General features: G+C 30.5%; 1 protein-coding gene across 8 annotated transcripts in view; it reads right to left on the bottom strand.

Annotated features, from left to right (window-relative positions):
- LOC123015296 (band 3 anion transport protein) overlaps positions 1–26,719 on the bottom strand; it is a 51,016-nt gene that overhangs the window by 19,193 nt on the left and 5,104 nt on the right. For 3 of the 8 annotated variants that reach the window (XM_044414963.1, XM_044414964.1, XM_044414965.1), the window contains exons 2-6: positions 22,022–22,370; positions 11,820–11,979; positions 9,216–9,636; positions 5,520–5,832; positions 5,081–5,461 (exon numbers count right to left, since the gene is read on the bottom strand). In XM_044414963.1, coding sequence (XP_044270898.1) covers positions 5,081–5,461; positions 5,520–5,832; positions 9,216–9,636; positions 11,820–11,979; positions 22,022–22,081 — 1,335 coding nt within the window. In that variant the 5' untranslated portion in view covers positions 22,082–22,370. Of the gene's footprint in view, positions 1–5,080; positions 5,462–5,519; positions 5,833–9,215; positions 9,637–11,819; positions 11,980–13,044; positions 13,064–14,744; positions 14,904–16,594; positions 16,759–17,295; positions 17,397–22,021; positions 22,371–23,131; positions 23,152–26,719 lie in introns of those variants that run through there. The other 5 variants (XM_044414961.1, XM_044414967.1, XM_044414966.1 and 2 more) reach the window with 4 other exon arrangements.

The following is a 26,719-nucleotide window of genomic DNA, read 5'->3' as shown; positions in this document are numbered from 1 at the left end:
GCAACTGCGTGTAACTACCTTGAGAAAATCAAAAGAGTTGCCATAAAATAATTCAATTCTTGAATTCATTGTTACCTTTAAACGTTGCCGCATCGATTTTTGCGTAATTATCGATAATTTAGAAGAGGTAAATCGCATTAAATATTAAAGACAATAGACATTGCGTTAAAGATTATTAATCTACCTTCCATTCTGCATATTTTAATTGCATTTTGAGTGTTACTTAGTAATAATAAATACAACTAACAACGTTTGAAGACAAAACCCCCACTGTGCAGAAAAATAAAAACCAAGAATTTTTTAAATATATTCCCTCGCTCACCAAATGCTTCTAGACACCGTAACATAGTTTTAGTACACCCTGTATAATTACAAGAATGATTATTTTTGGTTTAAAAGCAAAATTAAGATTTTAAAAGAGGAAAAAATGGAGAATGTTTCAATTTTGCTGTAATAACATTAAATTAAGTAATAAAAAATGAGTTTCTCCATACTTAAACAGGCTAATCAAAAGACATGAAATTAAGCGGGTTTCTTTCCTTAAATTAAAGTCGCTAAAATGTATGGATATATTGACATGAAATTTAGTAGATGTCTAAAAATAATTTTCATACTAGGTTGGTTGCAATTTAAAAAAATGCAGAAGTCACAAAAAGTATTTCCAAAATCTTCATTCTTAAAAACGATTACATCTTTTGTATTTAATCTCGGACCAAACAGGTTTAGGCTTAAGTATATAAAACCTAATCAATGGATTGAATGCCTAGTAATACGTTTGCTCCATTTGACCCTTCATGTTTGTACGAAAAACAAATACGAAAAACCTATTTCCTACACAATCTTCGACTAAATACAAACGTATATGCATGCAATTTTATTAAAAATTTACTTGTGTTGAAGCAAAACCATTTTCAATATCGATTTCTTGACTTGCAGATGATTGTAACAATTTTAACAAAAACATATTCACATTTGAACAGACTGTTAGTTAACACACAGCGGGTAAAAACCACCCTTGATAAACTAGGTAGGTAATGTAAAAAGCTACCGAATGGCACTGAGTTAGTTAGTTGTGATGATTTGATTCTTATATAGAGGCCCGTTTTAACAAGTCTAAACAAGAAAAATCCCTTCTCTTCTTAATGGCACAAATGAAAATTTTTGACTACAAATATTTAATATACCTAGCTTAGCATTTGGAAAAAATATGCATTAAATTAATTTGTTCAAATCCACATGTAATGTTTTGACAATTCATTAAATCTTTAGATTCAACTTGAAGCAAAATTCTGGTTTGCGAAAAGTCCTTTTATGAAGTTGAACACAATAAAAAGTGTAAAAAATAAATTTTAACGTTGCAAGTTTAGCCACAATATTTTACTTATTTTTAATTTTATATACCAGGTAAACAGAAAGTATGCGGAACCAAAAAGTTTTTTGTTTAAACTATTGATGAATGATAAAAATACTGTAAAAAATGTGATGTTTCTTAAGAAAAAAACTTTCCGATTTTTGTTTTGTTTTTGGTCATTTTCCAAATGGCAACCCACTATAAAAACCTTTTTTTTTACAAAAGCTATGGTCTAAGCATTACAACTATCTAAATTTTATTCAATGTTTATCGAAAAAAAACTGATACGTATAAGTTGTCATTTAAATAAAACCGCTTAACCTAAAAATAAAACAAAATTTCATTCTCAAAACACGATCATATTTTTTTAGCCGAGTTTTTAGCACTTTAATTTTTATTAATAATTATTACATTCTGAACGAAAAAACACCCGCTTGGATCCATACTTTTTGTTCAACTTGCATGTAACGAGCTCGATAATAATTAATTGCCTATTAACAAAGAAGCGATTTTCCGTATTGAGTCTGTTTAATAATAGAAGCTACTAATAATTTCATAATTTTATTATTAATAAAAAAATTAAATCTGTTGGACTTGGACCATGAAGAAAATAAAATAAAGAAAATGTCAAGTAGAAAGTAAACTAAAACATTTTTATTTTATTTAATTAAAATGAATTTGGCAAATCATTGCTACATACTGATTTAACAAATGTGAACCTATTCATAAATTTTCTGATTAACATAATTTATTTTATTTTCAACATTTCTTCTACTTTGCTGCTTGATTTGCCATTATTGCTAATAACAAACCGCTTCCGTCAAAGCAAACTGAAAGACAAAAATATGACCGTAATTGAATTTTCCAAGTTAAAGTTGACCCCCCGCAAGTATTGGTGGGTCTTCTTAATCCTCAACTTTTACTTTTAAGAGGGTTAAGTTTATTTGGTGGTCGCATTGACCAACTCCGGAAAATATTATTATATTTTTTTAAGGTTTCAATAAAAGAAAAATATAAAAATTAAGAATAACTTAATTTGTAAATGTAAATTATTAAAACAATTACTAGGTATACAATTTTCTTTATTTAAGAAAACTGTTCGCTTTTGACTGCATTATTGTAGACGTAAGTATCAGGTAAAAACTCACACCCTGAACAGGTAGGTTAAAAACTAATGAATGGATTTTAACTTGTTCTTCCACAGATTCGTTTTAACATGTTTGAACATGAATACGGCCCCTCTCTTCTTTAAATGACCTACTATGTTGTAATCGAATAACTCGCGCTTATGAAGAAACTTAATTATCATGAAGATAATTTTGATATTAGGTGTACATTCCAAGTTAATAAAATCGATTTTGCAATTTCAGAATTTTATAGAATCCCGCACATGAAATCATTCACAGTGGAGAGGTTTCTTATCGAGAGAAAAAAACATATTTTTTTTTAAGTTTGCAAAATGTTTCATGCCCAAAGGCAATCTATTGTGTAGAACTCAGACATTATTTTATTTGAATTCCCATAAACGTATGTGCGGCTGGTAGTCGTGCAATCCTTTATTTCAAAGTTTAAAATTTCTTGCAAAAACAAGCTTTATTTGTTACAAAAGAAAGTAAACAAAGATTTGTCCAAAACAATCTCAATCAAAGTGCTTTAGAACACGAAGATTGCGCGAGCGTCCCAAGTGTATTTATTAGAATCGTGCCGTAATACATTAGTTGCAGTGTGCAAAAATAAATGTCACATACACCCTTGACAGGCAACACTAATTAAAGGATAATTCCCAATGTCGATCCTTTATAGAAAGCCAGGCATGTGATTGGTACAAAATAAAAATTAACTGAATAGTTCGACGATTTCGCAATTAAACTGAGATTGCAATTTGAAAAAGAAATGTTTCTGATGACACTAAGTAGTAAAAAAATAATAACAGCGAACATTTCTCTGATGATGAGTTCGAAATCGGTAAGAAAAACAATCATGCTCGCATAGCTACATTGTAAAATCAAAAACCTTCTATTAAAAACCTGCGTGTCATTATTATTATTAGTCCCTATCAGAATAATTCATAAGATTTCCGACTTTTATGAAACTTTGCAAAACAGATTGATTTAAATACAATTTATCCAGCAACTCTTTTATCTGTAATTTCAGTAAGTTAATTGTAATGGAACTTATAGCAGCTCAAACTGACCTTTATTGACAATAAACTACATTTTGTAACAAAGTTGCAACACACAAAATGTTCAATTTAATTAAACAACATTCGAGCCGAAGAAAACATAAAGTTAAGACAGTGAACTTTTGATTAAAAATCAACACAAAAGATTCCTTTGTGAGGCATCTGATTTCATACAAGCAAGCATTTTCCTGGATATTTTCTTCCAGATAAATACTTGCAAAAGTATTTGTACGGCTTCACTTGCGATACAACAGTTATTTTGCTCCTGTTATACAAGTTGTTCAAAAAATCGCGCACTTCCTTGAAAGGGAGTAATTGGGTAGTCCCCCAGAGTACTGAAAAAATGTTTAAAAAATTCTATCTGTCAAAAAAATTTGACGTTTATTTTTTGACATTTGACATTTTTTTAAGTCTATTTAATGATACTGATGATCTTGTATGTTTTTTTTATAATTATTTACTAAAGGTAAAAATTTTGCCAATAAAAGCCACAAATAACACTAAACAGAATTACAATTTAGGATACAGCTTCTTTGTTTCCTCTTCTAATAGCCTGTATCAAAAAAACTTGGAAAATTATTTCTCCAGCAGAAATAAATAGTCATAGTCCAAAATTTAAACTCTCATAAGTTCGCATTTTTAGAGAATTTTTTAAACATTTTTCTTGTTGTCTAGCGTACCACCCGATGACACAGTGTCACGGAAGTGCACGATTTTTTGAACACCCTGTATAAATTTTAACTTTGGTATTTGCACAATTCGTATTATTTTTAAATGATACGATACAACTATAAAACGATTTTATTAGCGAAATCAGACTGCGATTGGATTTAGTTAAATCGGCTTAAATCGGTGTTAACTGCAACTGTAATTTAGTTGAAATAAAAGTTTGTATAAGTAGATGCTTAGTGTAGGATAATTTAAATCAAAAGAATATATTTTCAAGTGCCAAAAATCGTACATGAAGTTAATTAAAACAGTAATTATCCGCTTATTTTTCTTAAAAAAGGTTACTGGACAATGGATTTACTAGAAGAAATTCGTTGAACACAATCTACCAATAGAATTAATTTTGTGCTCCAATTTTTCCCTTATCAATAAAAAACACGTTGTTCAATTTTCTCCTTGCGTAAGATTAAATACGAAATTGGTAGATTTTTTCAGGAGCTAAGCTCACATATTTCAAATTTTGCGTTTAATTTATTTATACACAAAATTCTATTCAAGGTTGACTAAAATAGTCTTTCTTCGAAAATCAATACATCAATTTTATTTATAATTTCCTTTCAGTTATTACAAGTCACTTTCTGTTCTTGATAAAATAGATTAAGTAAAGATTTATTTAATAAAACCATTTGTAGTAGTACTAAGTTTTTTGTAGTAACTACGTACTAAGTAATAGCCAACTAAATTAATTATGCTAAACTTAAATTGTATATGTACAAATACGACAGTTTGCCATAACTGGAAAATTGGTCAACCATTTTTTTGTTAAAAACACCAAATAATAGGCAACATCGAACGTCTATATAAAAAACACTCCTTACCTGTAATGATGCGTAACTGTGTTTTCTTGAAAACTTAAACCCTCTCTCGTGATGGTCATTAACATGTCTATGCCTAAGCAGTAAAACTCTCATAATTTTTCCCTTGTCTTCTTCCCTGATCAACTCTTCTTTATACAATTCTTCTGAAATTCTGTACGCAATAGCAGTCAAATCCCGCTCCTCCATATCAAGAATAACAAGTCCATCTTCAAGACATTTCCTCAGATTTAACAAAGAATGAAAGCTCAACGATGCAACATGTGGCTTTCCCCATCTGTCAACACCTTCCTCCACATCTTCCTCGTATTTGATCCAGCGAGCCGTTTCTTTCCACTCTCGCTCTTCGTTGCTTGAAAACAGCTCATCCAACTCGACAAATATCTGTATACAAAAAGAGAGATTTATTCCGAGTGCGATTTATCGCCTGGCATCATCTTACGGCGTGAGGGCTGTGATCATACATCTTCTTGATGGAGGGATGCAACTCGCCACCCTCTTTCCGGCCGATATGGACCATCGATGCATTGCTTGGTCGTGAAGTTTTGTGTCTTCTGAGGCCGCGAGCATCGTCGGATCGATGGCTGTCCAATTGGTCTCTATCGGCCGCAATGAGAGGTAAATCTTCAGGTTGAGTGGAAATCCGGCGACCCTTGTTACTTCCCGATGCGTCGTTTTTGTCCAAGTGGTAGTTTCGTTTGCGGGCATTGGAATCGTCAGGAAGGGAATACTTACGGAATTTGGGGTGGTGACGTCTGCAAAACCGGAACATGGGAACATAAATGAGTGATGCTGAATGTTCCATTCAAATGATTGTATACTTCAACAATGCAAGCTTACGCATAATAATCAATACTTCCAGGAACATTTTTTTTTCGAGAGAAAGCATATAGGGTGGAACAAAAAGATTTGCTAATAATAAAGTCTACAATTAGCAAAATATAATTTATTAATTTATTACTAATAGTGGTTATTAAAATATCTGTCTTCAAACAGGTTTTTTAATTAATATGTTTTTGTTATTTTTTTGTCTTAACAAAACTAACACATTTGCCAAATAATTCTCCTGACATAACTAATATTGAATATGGAGGAATCAAATTTACATGTGCATTGTTTCCACCTTAATTTGCACCGTAATCTAATCCTGTAATTTAGCCAGAATTCTATCAAAACAAAGTAGGTATTGTGCTGATAGTGAACGTTCAACAATGTCTTAGTCAACTCTATGACCGATAAAATTCGATTTTCACGTTTTGGTTAAGTAACATAAAAGTACCATTGCTAGTAAAGATAAGGTTTAAATATAAAAACTTTTATAATCTTTACGAATGTCTTTCCAAAACAACAAATCCAAAAATAGAAATGCTCTGCATCGCATTTTCTTTAATGGATTCGTGTTTTCCTGAAATTCATACCGTAATAAAACAAAAATAGAATTGTTAACTGGAATATATCAATGAAAATTTTATAGGAGCTTGACGAAACAAGGATAAGTATTGATGCGCTTGTTTCACAGACGGGAGTCTCGAAGGTATTATTTTGTACCGAATTTAAACGGAACAAACTTTATAACTTTTGTTGAATCAAGGAAAATTGTCTAAATACCTTTAAAGCTCCAGTGACTTTAAGACAATGCCTCACTTATGCTGTTTTTTCTATTTCGGAGTTAGAATAAGTCTATTCTTATTTTGTAACTCCAAAACTACAATTTTTCAGAAAAAATTTTTTACAAGCGCTAAACTCACTTCAACAAAGTAAATTTACGTAAGATGAATCATGAAACTCTAACATGTACTTATTAATAATTTCCGGAAAAATATTTATATCTAATGCAATTATCTGTGCTTGAAAACTACTCTTTTACTTGACATTTATTTCCCAAATTCTGTCAGACAATGTGAAAATAATCTATCACACTGAGTTAATCCTTTTTTCTGCTTTCTTATTAATGAAAGTAAAAAAGCATAAAGTTTTTCTACATACTTGAAAATTCCTGTAACAAGCCATTTTAGATATTGGATGCTTTTGAGTAAAACCCAATTTAGCATTCACAGAACATGACAAACAATATTTAAACTTGATTATAGATAGAAAAGTAGTTGAGCTCCAGCAGTCGAGAAGCATGTTTAAAATTGTTGTATTCGTCCCAAAAAAGTTCTTTCTGAGCATTTGAAGTTTTTTATTGAAAAAGTTTACGTTACTAGTAATGGTGTTAGAGAGGTGTTCTACTTCTAACAAATTGTTCACATTAGATAGTCTAAAACCAGGATCAGAAATAAACATTAGTGCTCAGAGTAGAGCACATTTTAAAGCAATACTTCTTCGACCTTGATTTCAATGCAAAATAAAATCAACGAAGCTGATACAAGGCATTCAAATACCTATTACCTCTGATGCTACACGTAATGATTTTTTGTGTTGACTGAAACTTAAAGTAGCATAAAAATCATTGACACGAGTGTTTTGTAAACAGATTGGTGATTGTATCGAACGTTTTCGATAGAAATGATCATTGTTGTGTGCATAACTCCGAAACATTGAAAGTTTGTTGTGCTGCTTTCTGAGCTTTCAGACGCTTTAATATTTTCTATATCGTTTTTTTAATTGCGTCTATTGCGTAATAAATTTGTATGTGTATGTACTCTTATTATAAAATATTACTTTACATGAGTGGCATGAAATAATAATTTCTTAAATCGCATATTTAATTTACCCACGTATAATAAAGTAAACACGCTTCCATTAAACACCTGCTTTTAATGTTGTTTACCGATTCAGTAGATTTATTTGCTCCGAAGCCACGCTGTGCAAAATCTCACGAATATTATTATTAGGATGTTTTTGTTTTCAACAAGTTAAGGTATCAAAAAAGAACATAATGAAAGTAAAGAATTAAAGGATTTTGGATAGTTGGTAAATAGAGAAGAAAAAAATGTAAGACAAAAATGACGATAATGTGTTTAAGTAAAAAACGTATTCCGTCTTAATGAATTAAATAAAAATCTCATTTTGCTATAACAGGATTTTCGTGTTTACTAAAAGCAAGTCACATCGTATTGTTACACCTGTCACAAGATAACCAAATTACAATACGAACAACAGGTTATTCATGTAAGTAAAACAATTTGTTCAATATAAATGCAGTATATAATGAGACGGCCTACCAAGTTTGAAACTATTTAAATATGTATTAGACTGGAAAGGTTGTGTCAAGATATAATAAATGATGCAACATCAATTTCCCTTAGTTGTAAGAAAGCTTAGAACTTTTATTAATTATTATTCCCCTTCAACACTTTTCGGAAAATATTGTGACCCAAATTTCTCTAAAAAAATTAATATTCTTTTATGAACCGGAAAGCTATTCTTCCTTACGCCTTATTATGCATTCTACGTGTCACTGTTGTCAAAGTTTAACCCGGGTACATGGGCTGATGATAAATGTTTCGGAAAATCACAAAAATATTTTGATCAAATTTTATTGACAAATTTCCTAGATAGATATGTAGGTATATCTTAAATACTAATTGCCGTTTTTGACAAAACGCAATCGGTCATCTTACTAAGCAAATTATCTATTAAAGATTCACTATAGGTACTCTAAAACATTAAAATAGCCCATGGAAAGGCTCCTGATTATTGTTAAATAACAAAAGTCACCAGTAAAATCAATAGTTACTTGTTGCATGCAGATGTAAAACGTACAGAAAATCCATCTGTAATGCTCTGATTGATGGTTATATGTATAAAAAAGACGGTGAGGATCTCCTATTCAAAATAAATTAACTAAATTAAAAACTTCAATCAGTTCAACTTGAAACAGTTCTAATGAACTGTTAGCAAAACGGAATCATACCTTTTTTTTATAAAAGAGCCTCCCTTCTTTTCTAATATTTACCTATCTAAACAAAGGTTTATTAACAGAAAAAAAAACACAAAATTATTAACAGGATGTCTGCTTTGGTTGTGTCCAAATTTTGCAAAAGTCTTTCAGGAAATCTACTTAGAACTTATATCAAAACAACTAAGTCTCAGACTCACCTCCTATAATAAAAGTAAACATTTTCTCTGCAAATTAAATGTAAAGCCCCCTTTAGAAATAGCCCTAATTAGCCGTAACAAGATTTAAACTTACTTCTTCTTCTTGTCCTTAAGCCCATCAACGTCAAAAGTATCCCTTGTCTCGCTGTTGATAAACTGTACTTTCCGTTCCGGCGAAAATTCATTAGGACTGTTGTATCCGCAAGGCTCTGACAAGACACACTCTGATTCTGAACTGTTGGCCGCAGTGTCACATTCCTCTGGCAGATTGAAGGAGCTAAGAGGACCCGTATCCGAATCTACGTTTGGAGATTTAATGCTGGGAACAGGAGTGAGTGTGGGAACTGACGGTTGGTCGGAGGTGGAAACGGGAGATGCGACAGCTTCCTTTGGCGGAGTTCCATAAGGCGGAGTTGAATTTGGAGTGATTTGATGCGAGGACGTTCGACGTCTCATCGACTTTGAGCCGATTTTGATGGGCGCGTGCATGTGCGGGTAACTCTTCTTCCGATGTTCTGTAAATAGGAAAACATGGAGAGTTTTAATTTATTACCATAGAAGAATACACAGCAGTAATCTCGTTAATTAAAAGTTTCACCTGCTGATTTTAATAATTCGTACACAGCTGTGACCACCATTTTTACTCAGAAGTTTACGAAGAGAAACGCGAGATTCAATAAGATAACCGTAAATGGTCTAGATACAATTAAGATTTTAAAACGCAAAATGACCATGATTTTATTAATAAGAAAAAAAGAGGCTATAGTGGGGAAATAAGTCATTGTCGTTAAATAGTCTTTCATTGAAATGGTTCTTCAACGCGGTTTTGATGCATTGTAAAAAACTCATAGCGCTCTATATGATTATATGTCACGGCAAGTTATTTCAGTTAAAACACCGGTCTTCGACCTAGTAGGTGCTTGAATGGTAAATAAACTAGCAAAAAATAATTAGCTAGTAATAGAAATATTCATAATAATTCATTTACAGAGGTCGATAAGTAACCTCCGAGGAATCAAATCCTTGATAAGTATACTTAGTCATTAAAAAATCTCTCAAAATGAAGCAAAACCACCAAAAAAGTAACAAATTTTACATTTATTTAATCAAGCAAAAAATAATATTTAATCAATAACAGACATTTGAAGGTTGCTTCAAAGATCTTGAACTTTAAGAGTACACTATTTTTTTCAGTACGTCACGTATTTTCATCAAGTGCCGTTAATGTTGCGGAGATAGTTGATTATATTATTGTTAATGCAAAATATTCTCTAAAAGAAAATTATTTATTAAAAAACGATTTTATATTTTTTAACATAGTTTTTTAGAATTATGAGCTGAGATGATGGCACTGATTAATGAACACTTGAATCGCCATCTACATCTAAAATTATAGACGTTTTTTATTCTCTTTCAAACTAAGACTCATAGTTCTAGTTTTCTACAGTTTTATTCTAAAACTTAATGTAAAAATGTTGAATCAGCTTTACCATGTGGTTATTTCTGTTTTCTGATAAAACACTGGTGTGTGGTACATCGCACGCTTATCTGTTATTAAACTGAGCTTTCCTATTCTGATGGAATTATTTTAGGATAACAAATTCGATTCGTTTTACATTTGTTGTACCATGCTTCGTGCTGCATTAAATGAAACTCTAAATTGATCCGTCAGAACGATAAAATTTATACAATAAATATAGAGAATTATTTGTTTGTAATCAAAAGACAAGACATGCAAAGTCGTAAAGTCAGGATTGAAATAAGTCACTGCACATTAATTGAAAGCTATTTTGTGTATTTTATTTCATAATTGGGCTATAAAGAAAAAGTTTTCTATTTTACAAAAAATAAATTGTTTACAGACATGTAAACATGAAAGCTTTTTTATTCATTGAATATTTTTAGCAAATAAATATACGTAAAACTTTATGTAATCTACTCTCTGATTCATTAACGTTAAACTGGGGTGAAAATAAATCCAAAACACCCAGTTTTAAAGTGTTTACAGTTATTTCCTTAACAATTTTACAGTGTTAAAATAACTTTAATTAAATATTAATATCAGAGCTTGTTACCTGATTACCATTTTTTCATTTACCTCAAAAATGGTTCTAAAACATGTTAGCACAAAACCCATTTACATGCTCCAATATGATGTAAGCGTTTTTTAAACTGCCTGAATGTAAAATCGATGGATTTTATAGTCTTAGGGTATCCATTATTACAAGCTGATAAATTTTACAGCTTATGTATCATTAGAATCTCATTATCTACCCTACAATGAATTAGTTCTCATGTTTTCTAAGTTAAGAGATTTGTAAATAAATGTTAAAAATTAAATGAATCTTGTATGAGTAATTTATTAAAAAATAGACATGTCTAGCATGAAAAATATATAATATATATTTTTTGTTATTTCGCGGCGATATAAAAAACGACTTATTGCTGGTTATTTCAACATCGGTGACAGCAAGCATGTTGTAATGGTTCAAAATAAATATTTGTTAAACTTCACTCAAAAAAAAAGTTTGCTCTAAATTATTTTGAGGTAAAATACACTGTTCTTGTCATTGTTTATGAAATTGGCTGTGACGAATGAATGTGCAATTACTAAAAAATGTAAAACATTAATAAGTAAAATTTGTAAGAGAATTGATTGAATTTTGTTAAAGTTTACAATATAAATGCAACTACTTACGTATGTAATCTTTTTCTCCATACTGTCTTGGTATACCTGGGGCGGCGTCGTGAAATTTGTTAATGTCAAAACTACTGTTGTTATCAGTGTCCATTGCGAACACTTTCGCACATTCTTCATCGAGTTGAACAACATCCCCGTCATGACTGCTTCCATCGTTCTGTAATAACATAACAAAGTTGTACATTTAACAATACGCCTAAAATTGACAATAAATATATTCAGACGTTCTCATATCTATACAAAAAAATTTAAAATATGACGGTAGAAGCTAATATCTTTCTGATTTCCACTTGCTTGCACATTTTATTTTATTCAATACTTTTATTCCCTTCATAAAATGGCTCACTTTGTGCTGGAAATATCCAAAGCTAATGGCTTTCCGTCTGCCTATTCGGAAAAAGTTTCGGTTTTACACTATTAATGATACAAATGAATAAAGTGACTACAAAAAAATTAGAAAGACGATCGCAATCGAATCCTCGAATTCTTACTGAAATTAAAACTTGTTATAGTATCTATATAACAACAATGAACACTTGAGTAGGATACTTATAAAAGTTCACCCACCACAAAATATGTGATAAACTTAATTGTTGTTTCACTCTTTCATAAAAATCGCATGAAATAGATTCTTCTACCACCAGGCTTCAGGTACAAACATTATTAGTTTTACGAAACTTGAAAATAAATAGTTTATCTGAAGTAACGACGCTCACAGATCTTTGTTGAAATGCGTCAGCAATCACTGACGCATTTCAAGAAAGATCTCGAGAGTTGCTAATGAAGGATACATTCACACTTTGACGCTCGTTAATGACAATTCATCAAGTCCAAATATTTAAACTTGAGTACTATTTAATATCAAATTAAAATCTTTCAAGCAAACAATTCAAGAAATAGAAATTGCTTTTTTGTAAAAATTGTAAATTTTCTACCGCAACAATTAACAAAAACATTGGCAGACGCTTGTTATTTTTGATATAATACAAAAAGCAGCTTACGCGTGGCTGTTGATAACACCAAAGCAGAGAGTAACAATTCCTGCAAAACCTGCTACCAACATTAAAGTGTTATATTTCTTACAGTCTTGTATAAGTAATGATGTAATGAAGTTTCAAATGAGCTTAACGCTTTTGTATTTAATGAGCCTTTCAAATAAAGACAACACTTACAACTCTGTTTTGATTTTACCGTTGGACTTGTCGTTTGAATTCGCTTTTACCTTTGTTTGTCTTATCCGCCGAAGAACAATTGTTTAAATTCTAAACATAATCCCTTTATCCTCTTTATGTAAATGTAAGAGGGGTATATCAGCGTTACTCCTGCAATATGATAAACCACATGCGCCAACTACTTCAAGTAAATTTCATTTATTAACACGTCTTGCAATGGTTAACAAAACTATCGATCACAAAGTTACTACAACGTTTATGTACAACTGGTAACTTGGTTTAAACTTTAGCACCTTAAACACCTACCTCTGTATAGCAGTAAGGCGCTAATGTCTAATTAAATTTGCATTGTACTGAAAAGAAAAATACCTAACCCTCTTACTGGCTCCTATGTATGTATGTACTCGTACATACATAATGTGATTAAGACACTAGAAGTGCTTCTTATGTACAGATTATATTCCAGGTGGATAACTAGATGTGTCTACTTCAATGATTTATGAGTACATTGAAAAAAAGTATTCGTAACACATACCTACACTTTCGTAATGGTATAGTAATAACAAAATTTCCTGTGAAAGTGACGAATCAATGATATTTATGCTTTCATTATATCGCATGAAATATTGGAGTTTTGAGCATAGAAATTTCAAAAACAAATTTTCTCTTTTCTACGTTTAGCTTTGTTCACATTTCATTTTGAATTGTCAATTTTACTAAATTGAAAAACGTTTCAACTTTACACCTCAGACCACAACACATCAACTAATTTTACACAAATATAATTTTTACAAAGAAAATAATTTATTTATTTAATGATTAATTAACAAACTTGCATTAACAAAATGCAAATACATATACATGCAAAAAATAATACGAAAAAAAAATGGGATGGCTTTTAAATAAGTCGCTTACGTACTCAAACCAACTATACTCGATTAGTAAACAAGCTACCTTTTGGGGCATGTGAGCAAATCTACGTCAAATACAGAATAAAGTGTGTAACATCCACGCAATTTTTTTACAAAAAGGTATACACTGAAGTTCCTGGAGACAATTTATTTACCTCTAGTAAATAAAAGCAATGTTACAAATTGCAACCTTATTTGAATGCCTCAGAGTAACAAAAAACAACTGCCCTCAATTATTATGATTGTGTATAAAAATATAAAATTCAATATTTCGCCCTATATTACCATTAGGTGTTTTACGTCAGAATGGTAAAAAAAAATATTTATATATAATATGTTAAAATATTTTGATTAACATTAATTTTTATGTATCACGATCACAAAGGTAATATTTTAGTAAGATTTTTCAAATATTTTCCTTTAGTGTGCCAATAATTCTTGTTCCCTGCTGTTATGCCAACAATATATCTCACGCTAGAAAAAAGAAAAATTATATTTGACTTGAAATATTTTTTTGCGGTTCGTGCTTTCAATAGCAGGAACTAATATTACTGCACTAGGTGTTACAAGTGGATTTAAAGACAATGATTTAATATGTCACGATCGGCACCGATGAAGAGAAATTAAATGACAAGATGTTTTACTGCTATTTTCTATCTTCTTGTCATGGACCAAGAGAATTAGAAAAATAAAGAAAAGCCAATAAATATTTGCTAAGAATATCAAATAAGGCGGAAAGCTTGTCAGCTTGGTAACAAAGATGGATCACTGAAGGTGTTGATTGGTGTATCCTGGCTGTAAAAGCTTATTTCCAATAAAAGTAAATTAAATGTACTTACGCAAAATTGAAACGGTCTTAAAGATCGTGCAACTGAATAATCTTCGATGAGTGAAATTAACATTCAAGACTGAAACGTTGTTGAAAATTTAAAAGATGGAAATGTGTGTTTCTGGTAATGGTAATTTCGAGTTTTTAGCGTTCATCACAACTTCTTTGTTAAAAAAAAGTAACAATCTCGCTGTTTTGTGCGCTCAAGAATTATTGCTTTATTCTGCAAATCGCGAGGGCCAAAACTAAACAATTCAGACCATCGCCTTCACGGCTAGCTCGTAAATTCTTTACTGTTACCACACCCTTGTCATTACATTAGAATGCACCTGTTTACGTGGAATGAAATGCCAGATAGTGGCAACAACGGTAATGAGAATGTCGTGAAAGTCACCTTTTCGGACTTGTTATAAATTGTTACAGGTTTGCGAAAAGTGAAGCAAAAATTTAATCCAATTTTTTCACGTAGTTCGAAGATTTTTTTTTTGTCAACTTCTAAAATAACTCGGCCAAAAGTGTACTTACACATAAATAAAAATCACAGTCATAAATATTCATTTTGTCGAACTTCATTTAAATATTAAAATTGGATTTGTGTCCAAAAATATTTTGGATACGTTAACGGCATTTCTGATTTCGTGAGTGTGAAACAAATGAAAATTTCCATCCAACCCTAGAATTAGCAGGAAATTAATTGCAAAATTAGGCTAAAAATTCAAATCGGATCGATTGTGCAAACAGTTCAAACAGTCGGAAAGCTAATCTTCTTCATCCTTATTACCCTTGGAAAATGACAGTAGAGCTCTCTAAAAGCGACATATTGTTACAGAGAGTGGTGTTTCTGGAGTGTTTTCAACAATTCAAACTTTTAAAACGCAATGATCGATATTTCAAACAGCTAAACTACGAGAGAGTTCTGATTGTCCTAAACATGACAAAAGTTTAAACGTAAAAGTGTCCATAAAGCACAGCCATTATCAACCCACTCATCTGGGAGCAGTAAAATAGTAGTTGGAGAAATAAAACTACAATCTGAAAAAACTTTTTATTCTTCCGGTTTTGGAACAGACACAAAAAATTTAATAGTCATTACCTAGGTCATTTATTAACAATTATGTACTTTTTCATTGATTAGCAAAATTGCAATTTTTTATCTGTGGTAGTCAATTTAAGTTCATTAACTTTTTCCAAGACAGTAAGCACAATCTTTGTAATAACTATGTCATGGTAAACAATTGTTATGTTATAAAAGCATCTAATAATACACAATTATTTAGGTCGTGATACAAAATTGCCTTGTAATCATGCATTTCAAGTCCATATGATTTGAATTCATGGTGCTGCAAAAACGCTGTTTTTGTATACATATTTAATTTGTCCACATAATATTTGGTCATTTACAACGGCTTAAATATATGCATTTACCAGAAAAAAATTGTTATTCAATGTTTTAATAAATAAATGTGCCTGAAACAGAAATCAACAAGTTTCACAGAATTGGAAAGAAATAATTTTAAATTAATTTCAAAGCCTTAATAAGCTTAATTTTAAGTCATTTTCAATTACTGTCTTCATTGGTTAATGTCAGAGTAATTTCCAACAAGCGAATAAAAAAGATGAATTATTCCAAATAGATAAAGCGTTAAACACGATATTAAATTCTGAAACGACTTTGTTTCAGCACATCACTTTCTCCCTTATTAAATATCGATGCGATTATCATAAGCTGCTATGATTAGATCACTTAACTATTTAATCTCAACGTCACAATATAGTAATCATCTGTTTATAAATTAGGCGTTAGAAAGAAAACAAATCTGTAAAAATTATCCTAAATCCACAATAATCTGCAGACCTTACCTGATGTCCAAAATTGCGAAACAACTTCAACAACTTTTCTCTCGCCCTTTGTAACAAAGACTTCTGCACTGTTGCGGTTTTCTCAGTAGGCATAACAAATGTTGCATTATAAAATCTTAATTTACAATTTACTTAAACGTCTTATTGCTGAAGAAATAAAATCACTGAAAAGAGCTACAGCAAATAATATTTCAGCACACTTGAAAATTTTCAGGTGCGTCTATTTTAAGCACAAAATAGAAAATCTTTTATGAAACGAGGACATCCGACAAACAGGTAGGTTTTATTTAAATTTATAATCGAGTCAAACGAGCCACTTCGTTTAATAAATTTAAGTGCCTTTGAGAAACTTTAAATATTTAGTAGTACACTAAATTTGATTAAAATTCTATCGACGAGGAGATAACTCGTGTTTCGCTTAAATCAAGACATCAGAGATAATGACAAAGATGCAATTTTGGTGGATGCGCCGGTTCGCGAAAGTGAAACTAGTTCAGTCAGGGTCGGCAATGGAAAGTAAAAATCAGCTGATGCCTCTTAATTTAACTAGGCCAAAATTTCAAAAGTTCAAGAAATGTGATATTTGACTTTTGTACTTTGAGTGTTTAGAAAAAAAGTGAAATGCGACAAAATATTATTTGCTTTTTTGGTTACGAAACGGTCCAGGGATAGTCTTTTGATGTAAATAGAAATGCTCATACACTGCTAGGACATCACGATTTGGAGTAATTCATCGAAAAGTTGGTCACGCGATAACGATGGCGGCAGTGAATGGAGCGAGTACCGCGGCCGGCAAAATCCGCCGAGCACTGACCTAGCGGACCTAGTGCGGCAGGAATCCTTCCGATCCTAGTCTCAGGATGGGTCGATACGAGCCCGTTGCGCATGCAGTGTTCCTCTAACCGCCTCACAGTCAAGGTCATTATCAATGACATTTCCTCCTGCATTTTTAATTGTCACAAAGACGTGTCTTATTACATCACGAATGTGACTCGTGTTCAAGGAACACACATCACGAAGTGACATTTGGAGACGCTTCAATGGACAGGCAGACAGACATCGTGCCAACAATTCGATTACTAATTTATAGTGCGAACGGATTTAGAGCTTACGAATAGTTAACAGGATTTATAAAAATTGTCACGGACATGCAAGGAAAATCCATCAGTCAAAAGTGAAATTGCATTTCTAAATGTATGTTATAAATCTAATAGTTGCACACAAAATATTTTTTCTTACAAACACTGAAAATTGCCACACAGTTCATAAGGAGTATCTTTACTAACTCGTATTTGCAAAATAACCACAATAGACTTTGTTCAATACTTAGCAAAACCCTTTCAACCTGCTACTTCTAATAACCCGTTAAAGAGATCTGTATATATCAACTCACTGTCACAAAAAATGTTTTGCAAAAGTTACACTTTGGTGCGGTAATTCTACAGCAAGAACAGTGGAACTTTGTTTAATGATTACACAGGTCTGCTATGTAAAAGTTGCCTTAAATGCAAATAGTGATTTATAATGTGTAGTTTATTCACAAATCAAACGTTTAATTTTGAAATTTAGTAACAATGACACGGTTTATGGTTACCTTTATGATTAATAAATAACTCTTTGAAGTATTTACTTAAACTTCCTCAGCGAGTTTACAAAAAGACAAGCGGAAAAATGAGTTTTCAAAAAAAAAGTTTTCAATGTTTAAAATTGCATTTTGGGACATGTTTTAAATCTTTCATTATTAGAATTACAATCTAAAAAATACATAAAATCCAGTCACCAACTCATTTTTTTTAAATAGATTTTCGTAGGCCTTTGTTATTATTATTAGAGTTATTAATTTTAATCTTCAAAATTATTTAAGAAACAAGCCTGCAAGCGAGAGTTATTTATAATAGTTAAGGTGATAACTTCAAAAATTTGTAATTTTTGTAGTTATTTATATTACAAGGGAGGTAAGTGTATTTTTTCCTCCTACAGGTGGAAGTTACTGTCCGAGACTGACATTAAATGTTAGGTAAGTGAAAAACGCTTAGGCGAGAAAACAGTGTTTTTACTCCATGTCTGAAAGGTAAAACTTTTACTTGTGTCATATAGTCATAAAAGCGTTATTTTTCTGACGCTTGCGGACAAACAATTTTAGAATTGTTAAGACGTAAAAAAAGTGTGAAATTTTATAAACTGATGATGTTTTCTATAGATTGAATCGTAAATTTTAACAAAAAAACTCTTTCGGTTCTAATACATATAATTACATACTATTGAAAAAACCGTTATTTGTGAAATTTTCTATTTTGTGTTTATTGTCCTTGCAAAATCAAGCTATTATTTTTTTCAAGGACAATTACATTTTAGTGAAACGACTTGCAGTGACTTGGTGTTTTTCATTGAGACCTAGAAATGTCTAATCTAAAGCAAAAACTACAATCACATAAAAATCTAACCATGTTGAAAAACAAAATAAACTTTTACTCGAAATAGGTCAGGGTTGAATGACAGAAACCAACCCCAGTATTCATATTTCTCTCTTTCTGTTTGTTTGCTTTATAAATAAAAGCGATTTGTATCATACCACAACGCATACGACAGCTTAAATCAAATTAAAACATTAATTCTATGATTTAATTAAATGCTTCTGCTTAATAAATTCAGAAATTTACAAGTTCTATAATGCAGGTGTACGATTTGATTCTTTCAACACACTTGAACAATTTCCAGACTACAACTAGGTTATTAGGTATAGTACTCCCAACAGGTCTGTTAATTACTTACGATTAAATCTTTTTTTAAGAAATTGTGTAGTTTCAATGAAAACTAAAAACTGACATGAGTGTAATCAAAACAGCAGACACACCGTAATAAGCTAAGATTTAGTTATAAAAGCTCACAAAATATGATTTCGATCTGTGGAAATTAAATTGTGAAGTCGCTTTGGAATAATCAAACTTTTCGAGCAAAATAAGATTTTAGTAACTTTATACTCTAACAGCGAGAGGTATTAGTATAACTTTAGAGTATTTTACATTTCTAAATGGCTACATTTACAAAAACAAGAAATCTGAAAGAAATAATTGCTATCTTTGGTTGTACTAACTCTTAAAGCAAAACCAACTTAATTGCATTAAGCATTGTTATTATTTACAATTAGTATAGGTAATGCAATAGTTTTATCAGGTAAACTTGTTCGCTTATTATAAACACAAAAGCACAGTACTATAGACACCTACATATGTATAGGATGTCAATTTTAAAACTTACAATCGGCAATATCTTTAGAATTGAAACTCAAAACCGTTTCGGTGATTGCTAGCAGGAATCAAAATGGCATGGTAAGTGACGCACCTCCACCCACTCTTGAAGCCACAGCTACCCCAAGTTGACAATTTTAAATGACACGACCCTACTCGTTGGAAAGCTCATAATAAGCGCTTTTCAATGTCATACAACAACCTATTTGGTAAAGCCGTTTTTCCAATTATTCAAAAACAAAAATTTTTCATTTTTTTTAATTATATCCAAGGGTGAGTGGAGATGTGTAACTTACCATGCCATTTTTAGGAACCACTAAAACGGTTTTGAGTAATTCTCAATAACTTTTAGTTGAGAGATATTGCCGATTGCAAGTTTTCAAATTGACACAGTGAATACTAGCTATAAGCAAATTTAACTAATGTCCGATGTCGGCAGAAATCAATATATGGACACAGAACTTAATATCTAATTAACACTAGAAGTTCCCGGCCACATTTACATCAATAAACAACAATTATGTACATTATTACATCCAATCAAGAAAATAAACATGACACATTAAAATTTTTACCAAGTTTTATTTTGGTGTTCCATAACATAAGCTGACAGTTTAAAAACTGATCTGTTGTCCGACAACAAAATCACTCCATAAAGAAGTTTTTGCTTATAAAAATTCTTTCTACACTGTATTTGCGTTTTCTTAATTAAATAGAACACCTGGTTGGTTTTGTTAGCTTCTGTTATTAATTTAGCTTCTATACTAACGTTTGCTGGAACTTTAGTAACATCCGATTAATAATTCAATTGGTATCAAATTTAGCCGAGGCGTCCTCATGTGTGTGTACTCTACTACTCCCTGGAAAATTTAAACCTAAATTATCTCGTGTAATTTTTGATCTTATACCTTGCAAGGATTGAAACGATGATTATACTTTTTGTATTATTTAGTATGGAAAATAACTTGAAAAACAAGGTAATTAATCATTACTCAAGAGGTATACTTCAGATAAGTCGAAACCACTATTTACTCACAATACCCTCTTATTAACTTTTGCAATCAGCCGGAAGTAAAAATATTACTCATAAAGCGAAAATATAAGAATTAAAAAATATAAGAAATTCAAAAATTTATTTAAAAAAATTTAATTAAGCAATAAATAAAATAAAATAAAATAAAATAATGAATAATTTAATTAATAATAATTAAAAAAAATGAAAATAAATAACAACTAAAACCCACATAATGTCTTTTTGCTTAATTCAAGTGTAGGTTTAATATGATAAACTGTAGAAAGTATAAATCTATACAAATTAAATGTGATTTAAAATATGAGTAAGTATGCATAATTTATATTCAATAAGTAAAGCTTTTAATGCTGAGAGATTTGATAAAACTGGTACAAATCCCAGCACAATTTGTAATTTGGACACAAGAACAAAAGCTTGTTGACACATTGATTTTTATTCTTTTTAAATTGTGTATGTGGTTTATGCATGTTATTGAGTATGTAACAATTTTTTTCTAAAAATAAACTTCTAATTACATGTACACAAATCAATAAACCAAAATATGTAGTTCGAATAAAGTCCAATAAGTCAATGCGCCATCAAACACCAATAAAACCATTTTAATAATTGACAAATTGGTATCTGTGCTTGGCGTTGATGCCTCTTAATTGCGTCGACATAACAAATTCTACACAAATTAAGTGTTTGTGATTGAATTAGATAATTTACAATACTGCGTTGCAATAGTGTATAATAATCTATTGAATATTGTGTATTAAATTAAGCCAATTTAAAAACAATAGAAAACTAAGTTTCAAATTTAAAAGGTAGCTGCAAAGATTCTAACATTTTGGATAGCAATAAACTTACAATTATGTACCTAATTAGTAATTATGCATAGACAGGAATATATAATATTTAAAAAATGCATTTTCTTGCTTTAGTGACAAAAAGACTTTTTCTAGAGTAAAGTGTTATTTTTGATTCTAATATTGGCATGACATGTAGAAACAATCATTAGCATTTCACAATAGACCGGTATTGCAACTAAAGGAATAAAGTGTAGGTGGGTACCCAAATGCGAAATTTAAAGTTTCCAAATGATAATAAATTAAAATAATAAAAATAGAGAAAGTATTTGTGTGATATTCTTGCTCTGAAACTTACCTTAGGCGAAAATCCCAAGAAGGACAACTTTCGTAGATTAGTTCTGGCGGCGTTATCCATAGCAAAACACTAAAACCAAGCACCAGAAACAAAAAAATCTGTAAGCTGAATCGAACAATTGGAACAAATTTAAATCACAATTGTGTCAAGATCGCGCACTTAATTTACACAAACGCTACAAGAGCGATTTTTTTTCTAGGTGATCGTCCAAGCCGAGTAATTGCAAAAAGAACTTGAAAAAACATGGGGTATCCTAAATCCGACGTTTCGACGTCCTTGAGGACTCCGGAGGAAGTGAAACGCGCCGTATTTTTCGTCCCCGTCTTGTGTCAAAATTCGACAACTGGTCCTGCAAAAAGAACAAGACATTACGTTATGTACTGCGAACTATAGGTGAAAGTAAACGATTAAATCATAACACGTCGGGATGAGACGTAAGCCGTCATGTGATTCGCAAGCTGTTTTCAAGCATGTTGTGTTTAGTTAATTGACCATATGCGAAATCGTGATTGGATATTGTTAGTAACTTTATTTGTCTATTTGTCTGAAAATGAAACGTTTCCGGTGATTTAGCAAATAATTATAGGTGGTGTAGGTTTTAGATAAAAAAACTCTATTCTATGTGGACAAGTTCTATAAATTTTATGCGATTCTAAAAGGTAAAATCTAGATCGCTATTACTTAACCTTTGTCGCGTGAAAGTTGAAACTTGTCATAAAAAAGGCGAATTCATGCATCTACATAAAAACAACAAAAGTGCATAACAGATATATCAGCAAATACCGTGCTGAGCCGCAATAAATACTGTACAATAGACGGGTACTATTACAAAATGAAGATGCGTAATTTATTGTTGTTTTCATTGTTTAGTCAGAGCAAATTCTCTTATTAAAGTAATGGAATAATATTCTACTGAAATGAAACGCTGTAGCCGTCATATTGTTTTATTCTAAAATAAAGCACTACATTCTTATCAAGTCTCGTACTAGAAGATATAATCGATATTTGGAAATTTCCTGACTATTATCTATAAATTTGTAACGAGAAGAACGGAAAAGACTTTTAATAAAAACACTTACACTTACACTAACACTTCATAATGTTACTTACCACTTTTAATGTTTCGTTTTTAGGAATAATTCTAACAATTTTTACAAAAAGTTTTAATTAGAATTGATCAAATTGTATAATTTTGGTAGGTATTGACAAAAATTAAAGATTCTTGTTGATTAATAAAAAAAATTTAAAGTAATTTATGCACTAATTAACATGAGTAACCATGGCTGATCTCTCGCGCGATAACGTAAGAAAATAAGCATTTTCAGTAAAAAAATAGGCATTAACAGTTGTTAAAACTAATATAAAAATATTAATCCATTGTTAAAATTCGTTTGTACTTCCCTGTTTGTTTGATTAACGAGAAATTTTATACTATCTACTTTTTATTTTTTGTTAGTAATAAATGCAATTAATTTTAAGAAATGGGAAAACAGATGTCACATAAATCAAAATAATTATTTGGTCACACACTTTTCCAATAAAAATATTACGTGTTGAAAATTTCCGTCGAAATTTTTTGTCCTCTTTAAAACCAATGAAAATTAATGTCACTCATATAATAATAAAATCATACAACTGTACAGCTTTACATATGTTTAATGTTCAAATGTGCCATTTTCGACACTATGTATTTCTGATTAAAAAAAAACCTTTTGTCTCAGTCAACATGCACTCTACTTAACCACTCACATATTTTATTCATCATTTTATTGCTCAAAGGTCACAATTAACGTTTGGGGGAATTTTCATATTGAACTTTGGTCATAATTCTTGAGAACTGTTCCTCAAAAGTTATTTTTAAACTTTATCCATCATAACATTGACGTAAAACACAACAAATAAATGTAAGGTATGAATAATCGTAATCAACATAGTAAAAAGCACAAAGGCTGTGAGTTTCTCAATTTTATGAATCAAGATAAAATTACAGTAACATAAGTATTTTTGATATACAAAGATTAAAATCGGCACCAAACCGAGATTGTTGTAATTAATTATCTTTGATTTTCATCTACAGTTAAGCTAAACATTTACGTATATAGGTAATTTGTAGATAACATCAAATTACTTAAAATAACTATTTCGTAAAACACAAAAAAATAATTGAAACATTGATACAGACGAAGATAATAAAAATCTTGTTTAATAAGTGTAGCAGTAACAAACGTTTCATTTCTTTTTCATATTGCGGTTAGCTGCTAAAACAAGTAAATTCATAAAAGGTCCTTCTGATTATTGCATGAAGGCGACCGTAGTTATTCCCTTGCTTAGTTAATGAAAAGAGTTAATTAACCTTGTAAAATTTTACCTCAGTTCTCTTGAATTTAACATACCTATTAACAAACCAAATAAATTAGAGAAAATGATCAATGTATTGAAGGTCTTGTTAATTGATATCTTGTGACCACATTCATTTGTGTAATTTTGTCATGGTAAATTTAAAAATACAGTTTTGGTAATAAACGTCAAATAATTCCACCACACATTAAAGAGCCGCCAGACCGCGCTAACAGCTGCAGTTAGATTCTTCACCGCAACTAAATTAAATTCTCCGATGTCATGTTCCGCCTGCTTAAACTTATGTGAAAATTGCATTTATGCGTGAAATTAATAACAATATTAATTTGTGATTTCCAGCATATAAATAAACACCAAACTGTCTCAGATGATTATACTTTAAAATGCATATCTGATTTATTTATTATTGTTTAAATACAAATCAACATTTCGAATCTGCTAAGGTTAATAGTCACAGAAACTATTGTTGCAACAATAGAAATTATGTATGCAGAAAACTTGCAACTTGTTAAACTGTCAATGCAAATGAAACGCCACATTTTAATATAATTCTTTCAGCAATAGAAGTTTTCTCATGGCAACCCTTTGTGCACGCAAAATTTAATAACTTGTACAAAAATAAATTAATGACGGAATTTTATTTCAGAAAATGTTCCCAAAGCAATTATTACATAATATAAAGATGCTAACTTTTGTTTCTGGCACGATCGTTGAATTTGTAGAATAAAACTGGACAATATACTAAAATAAATGTGGCCAAGACAATGAAATTTTATTTTTACCTACGGAAGTTTTAGATAATTGTTAATTGTACATACAAATGAACAAATGAGCAATATGTTCTCGATTAAATAGTTGCCAAAAATTAATCATGACAATTAAATATGGGAGCAATATAACTTATCTCATAAAAATTATGTTAGTATTTGTTTTATAGCGATGTTACGAAACGAGACAAAATTTGCATCTAGCAAAGTATTAGCTTACTTTTGTAAATTAAAATTAAATAAATAATAATTATCCTTGTATTTTCTTACATATTCTATTAAGAAATTTTTTGAGAGGTACTCACTGCGTTTGCCATAGTTAAGTCATATTGGAAAAGTCACAATATATGATTATCTATTCTACCTACGTATTTTAACGTCTTTTAGATAGCTATTTAATAAAATTCAATTAGTCTCTAATAGAATTAAAAGAGAACTGTCCAAATCCAAACGAAAAAAACGTTATAAATACGAATTTGAAAACTGTAATCGCTAGTTTGAGATTAGATAAGTAGGACAGACAATAAATTTCCTCGGATGTAATTTTCTGGGCATAAATTGCTCCAATACCAGTCATAATCTGAAGCAATTATACTACATACATACATACTACGTATTTAGGAATAAAAGACACGAAAATGGTGGGAGATGTGATATATTTGAAAAAGCCTAATGCTAAGATTTTATGAAATGAATTAATATAAAAGCTACCAGTTGTTTTTTCTTTTTGATTAAAACAAACTCCAATATTTGTATAATTCAAGTAGATGCAAAATTATTTTAACTTACGAAGGATCTCATGTATTTACATAATTGATTTAGCAAAGTTTTTAGATTTTGCTACCTTGTCACGTTCAAAACTATTGGACGTAACTGAAACTTCGTAAAATTGAATTTTGCATTTGACTCAAGTTTGTTGAATAAATATTTATTTATACGTTGTTAGCAAAATTTCAAAAACAAGCACAAATTGTGAACCTATTTTACCTATGCAAAGTGCAATTAGGAATAGCATTTTTGAAGCAGCGCTATGTGATACTTTACCTATTATTTTAAAACCATCCTGTATATTATTTTTAGCTACTGTTAATATCTATGCATTTTTGTACACAATTTCCTTCAGACATACATTTCATGCAGAAAAAAAAATTGTTGAAAACCTTTCAACGATTCCAAAGTGCACATACGATACAATACACTTGATACATAATGATAAGTATTTTTTGTTATTTCCCTTTTAGTTAAGGAAAATATTCTTACGTAAATCTGTAAAAATTAAATTGAAATCACTATCTATTAAACAAAATGTAGCGAACAGACGTAATCAATCATGATAAACGTTGACAATCAAAATAGTGCGCTTAGGACAAGTACAAAGAAATCGTGATTTTCAACAATTATAAATAATTATTTATAGTACGTTTAACATTCCTGATAAATATAAATTTTATCTACAAACGTGAGTTCATTTTTAGGCCTTTAGCAATCTGAACTTTTACCTGAAAAATTCCATGACTATATGTATTTATAAATTTAAAACCCCCAGACACTCTAAGGCTGTTTATTTAAAACT

This window comes from Tribolium madens, unplaced genomic scaffold, assembly GCF_015345945.1.
Source record: "Tribolium madens isolate multiple individuals breed KSU strain unplaced genomic scaffold, Tmad_KSU_1.1 Scaffold_97;HRSCAF=244;Tcas5.2_LG3a, whole genome shotgun sequence".
NCBI lineage: Eukaryota > Metazoa > Arthropoda > Insecta > Coleoptera > Tenebrionidae > Tribolium > Tribolium madens.
The sequence above is the reverse complement of the archived record's forward strand: the minus strand, read 5'-3'. Positions and strand labels throughout refer to the sequence as shown.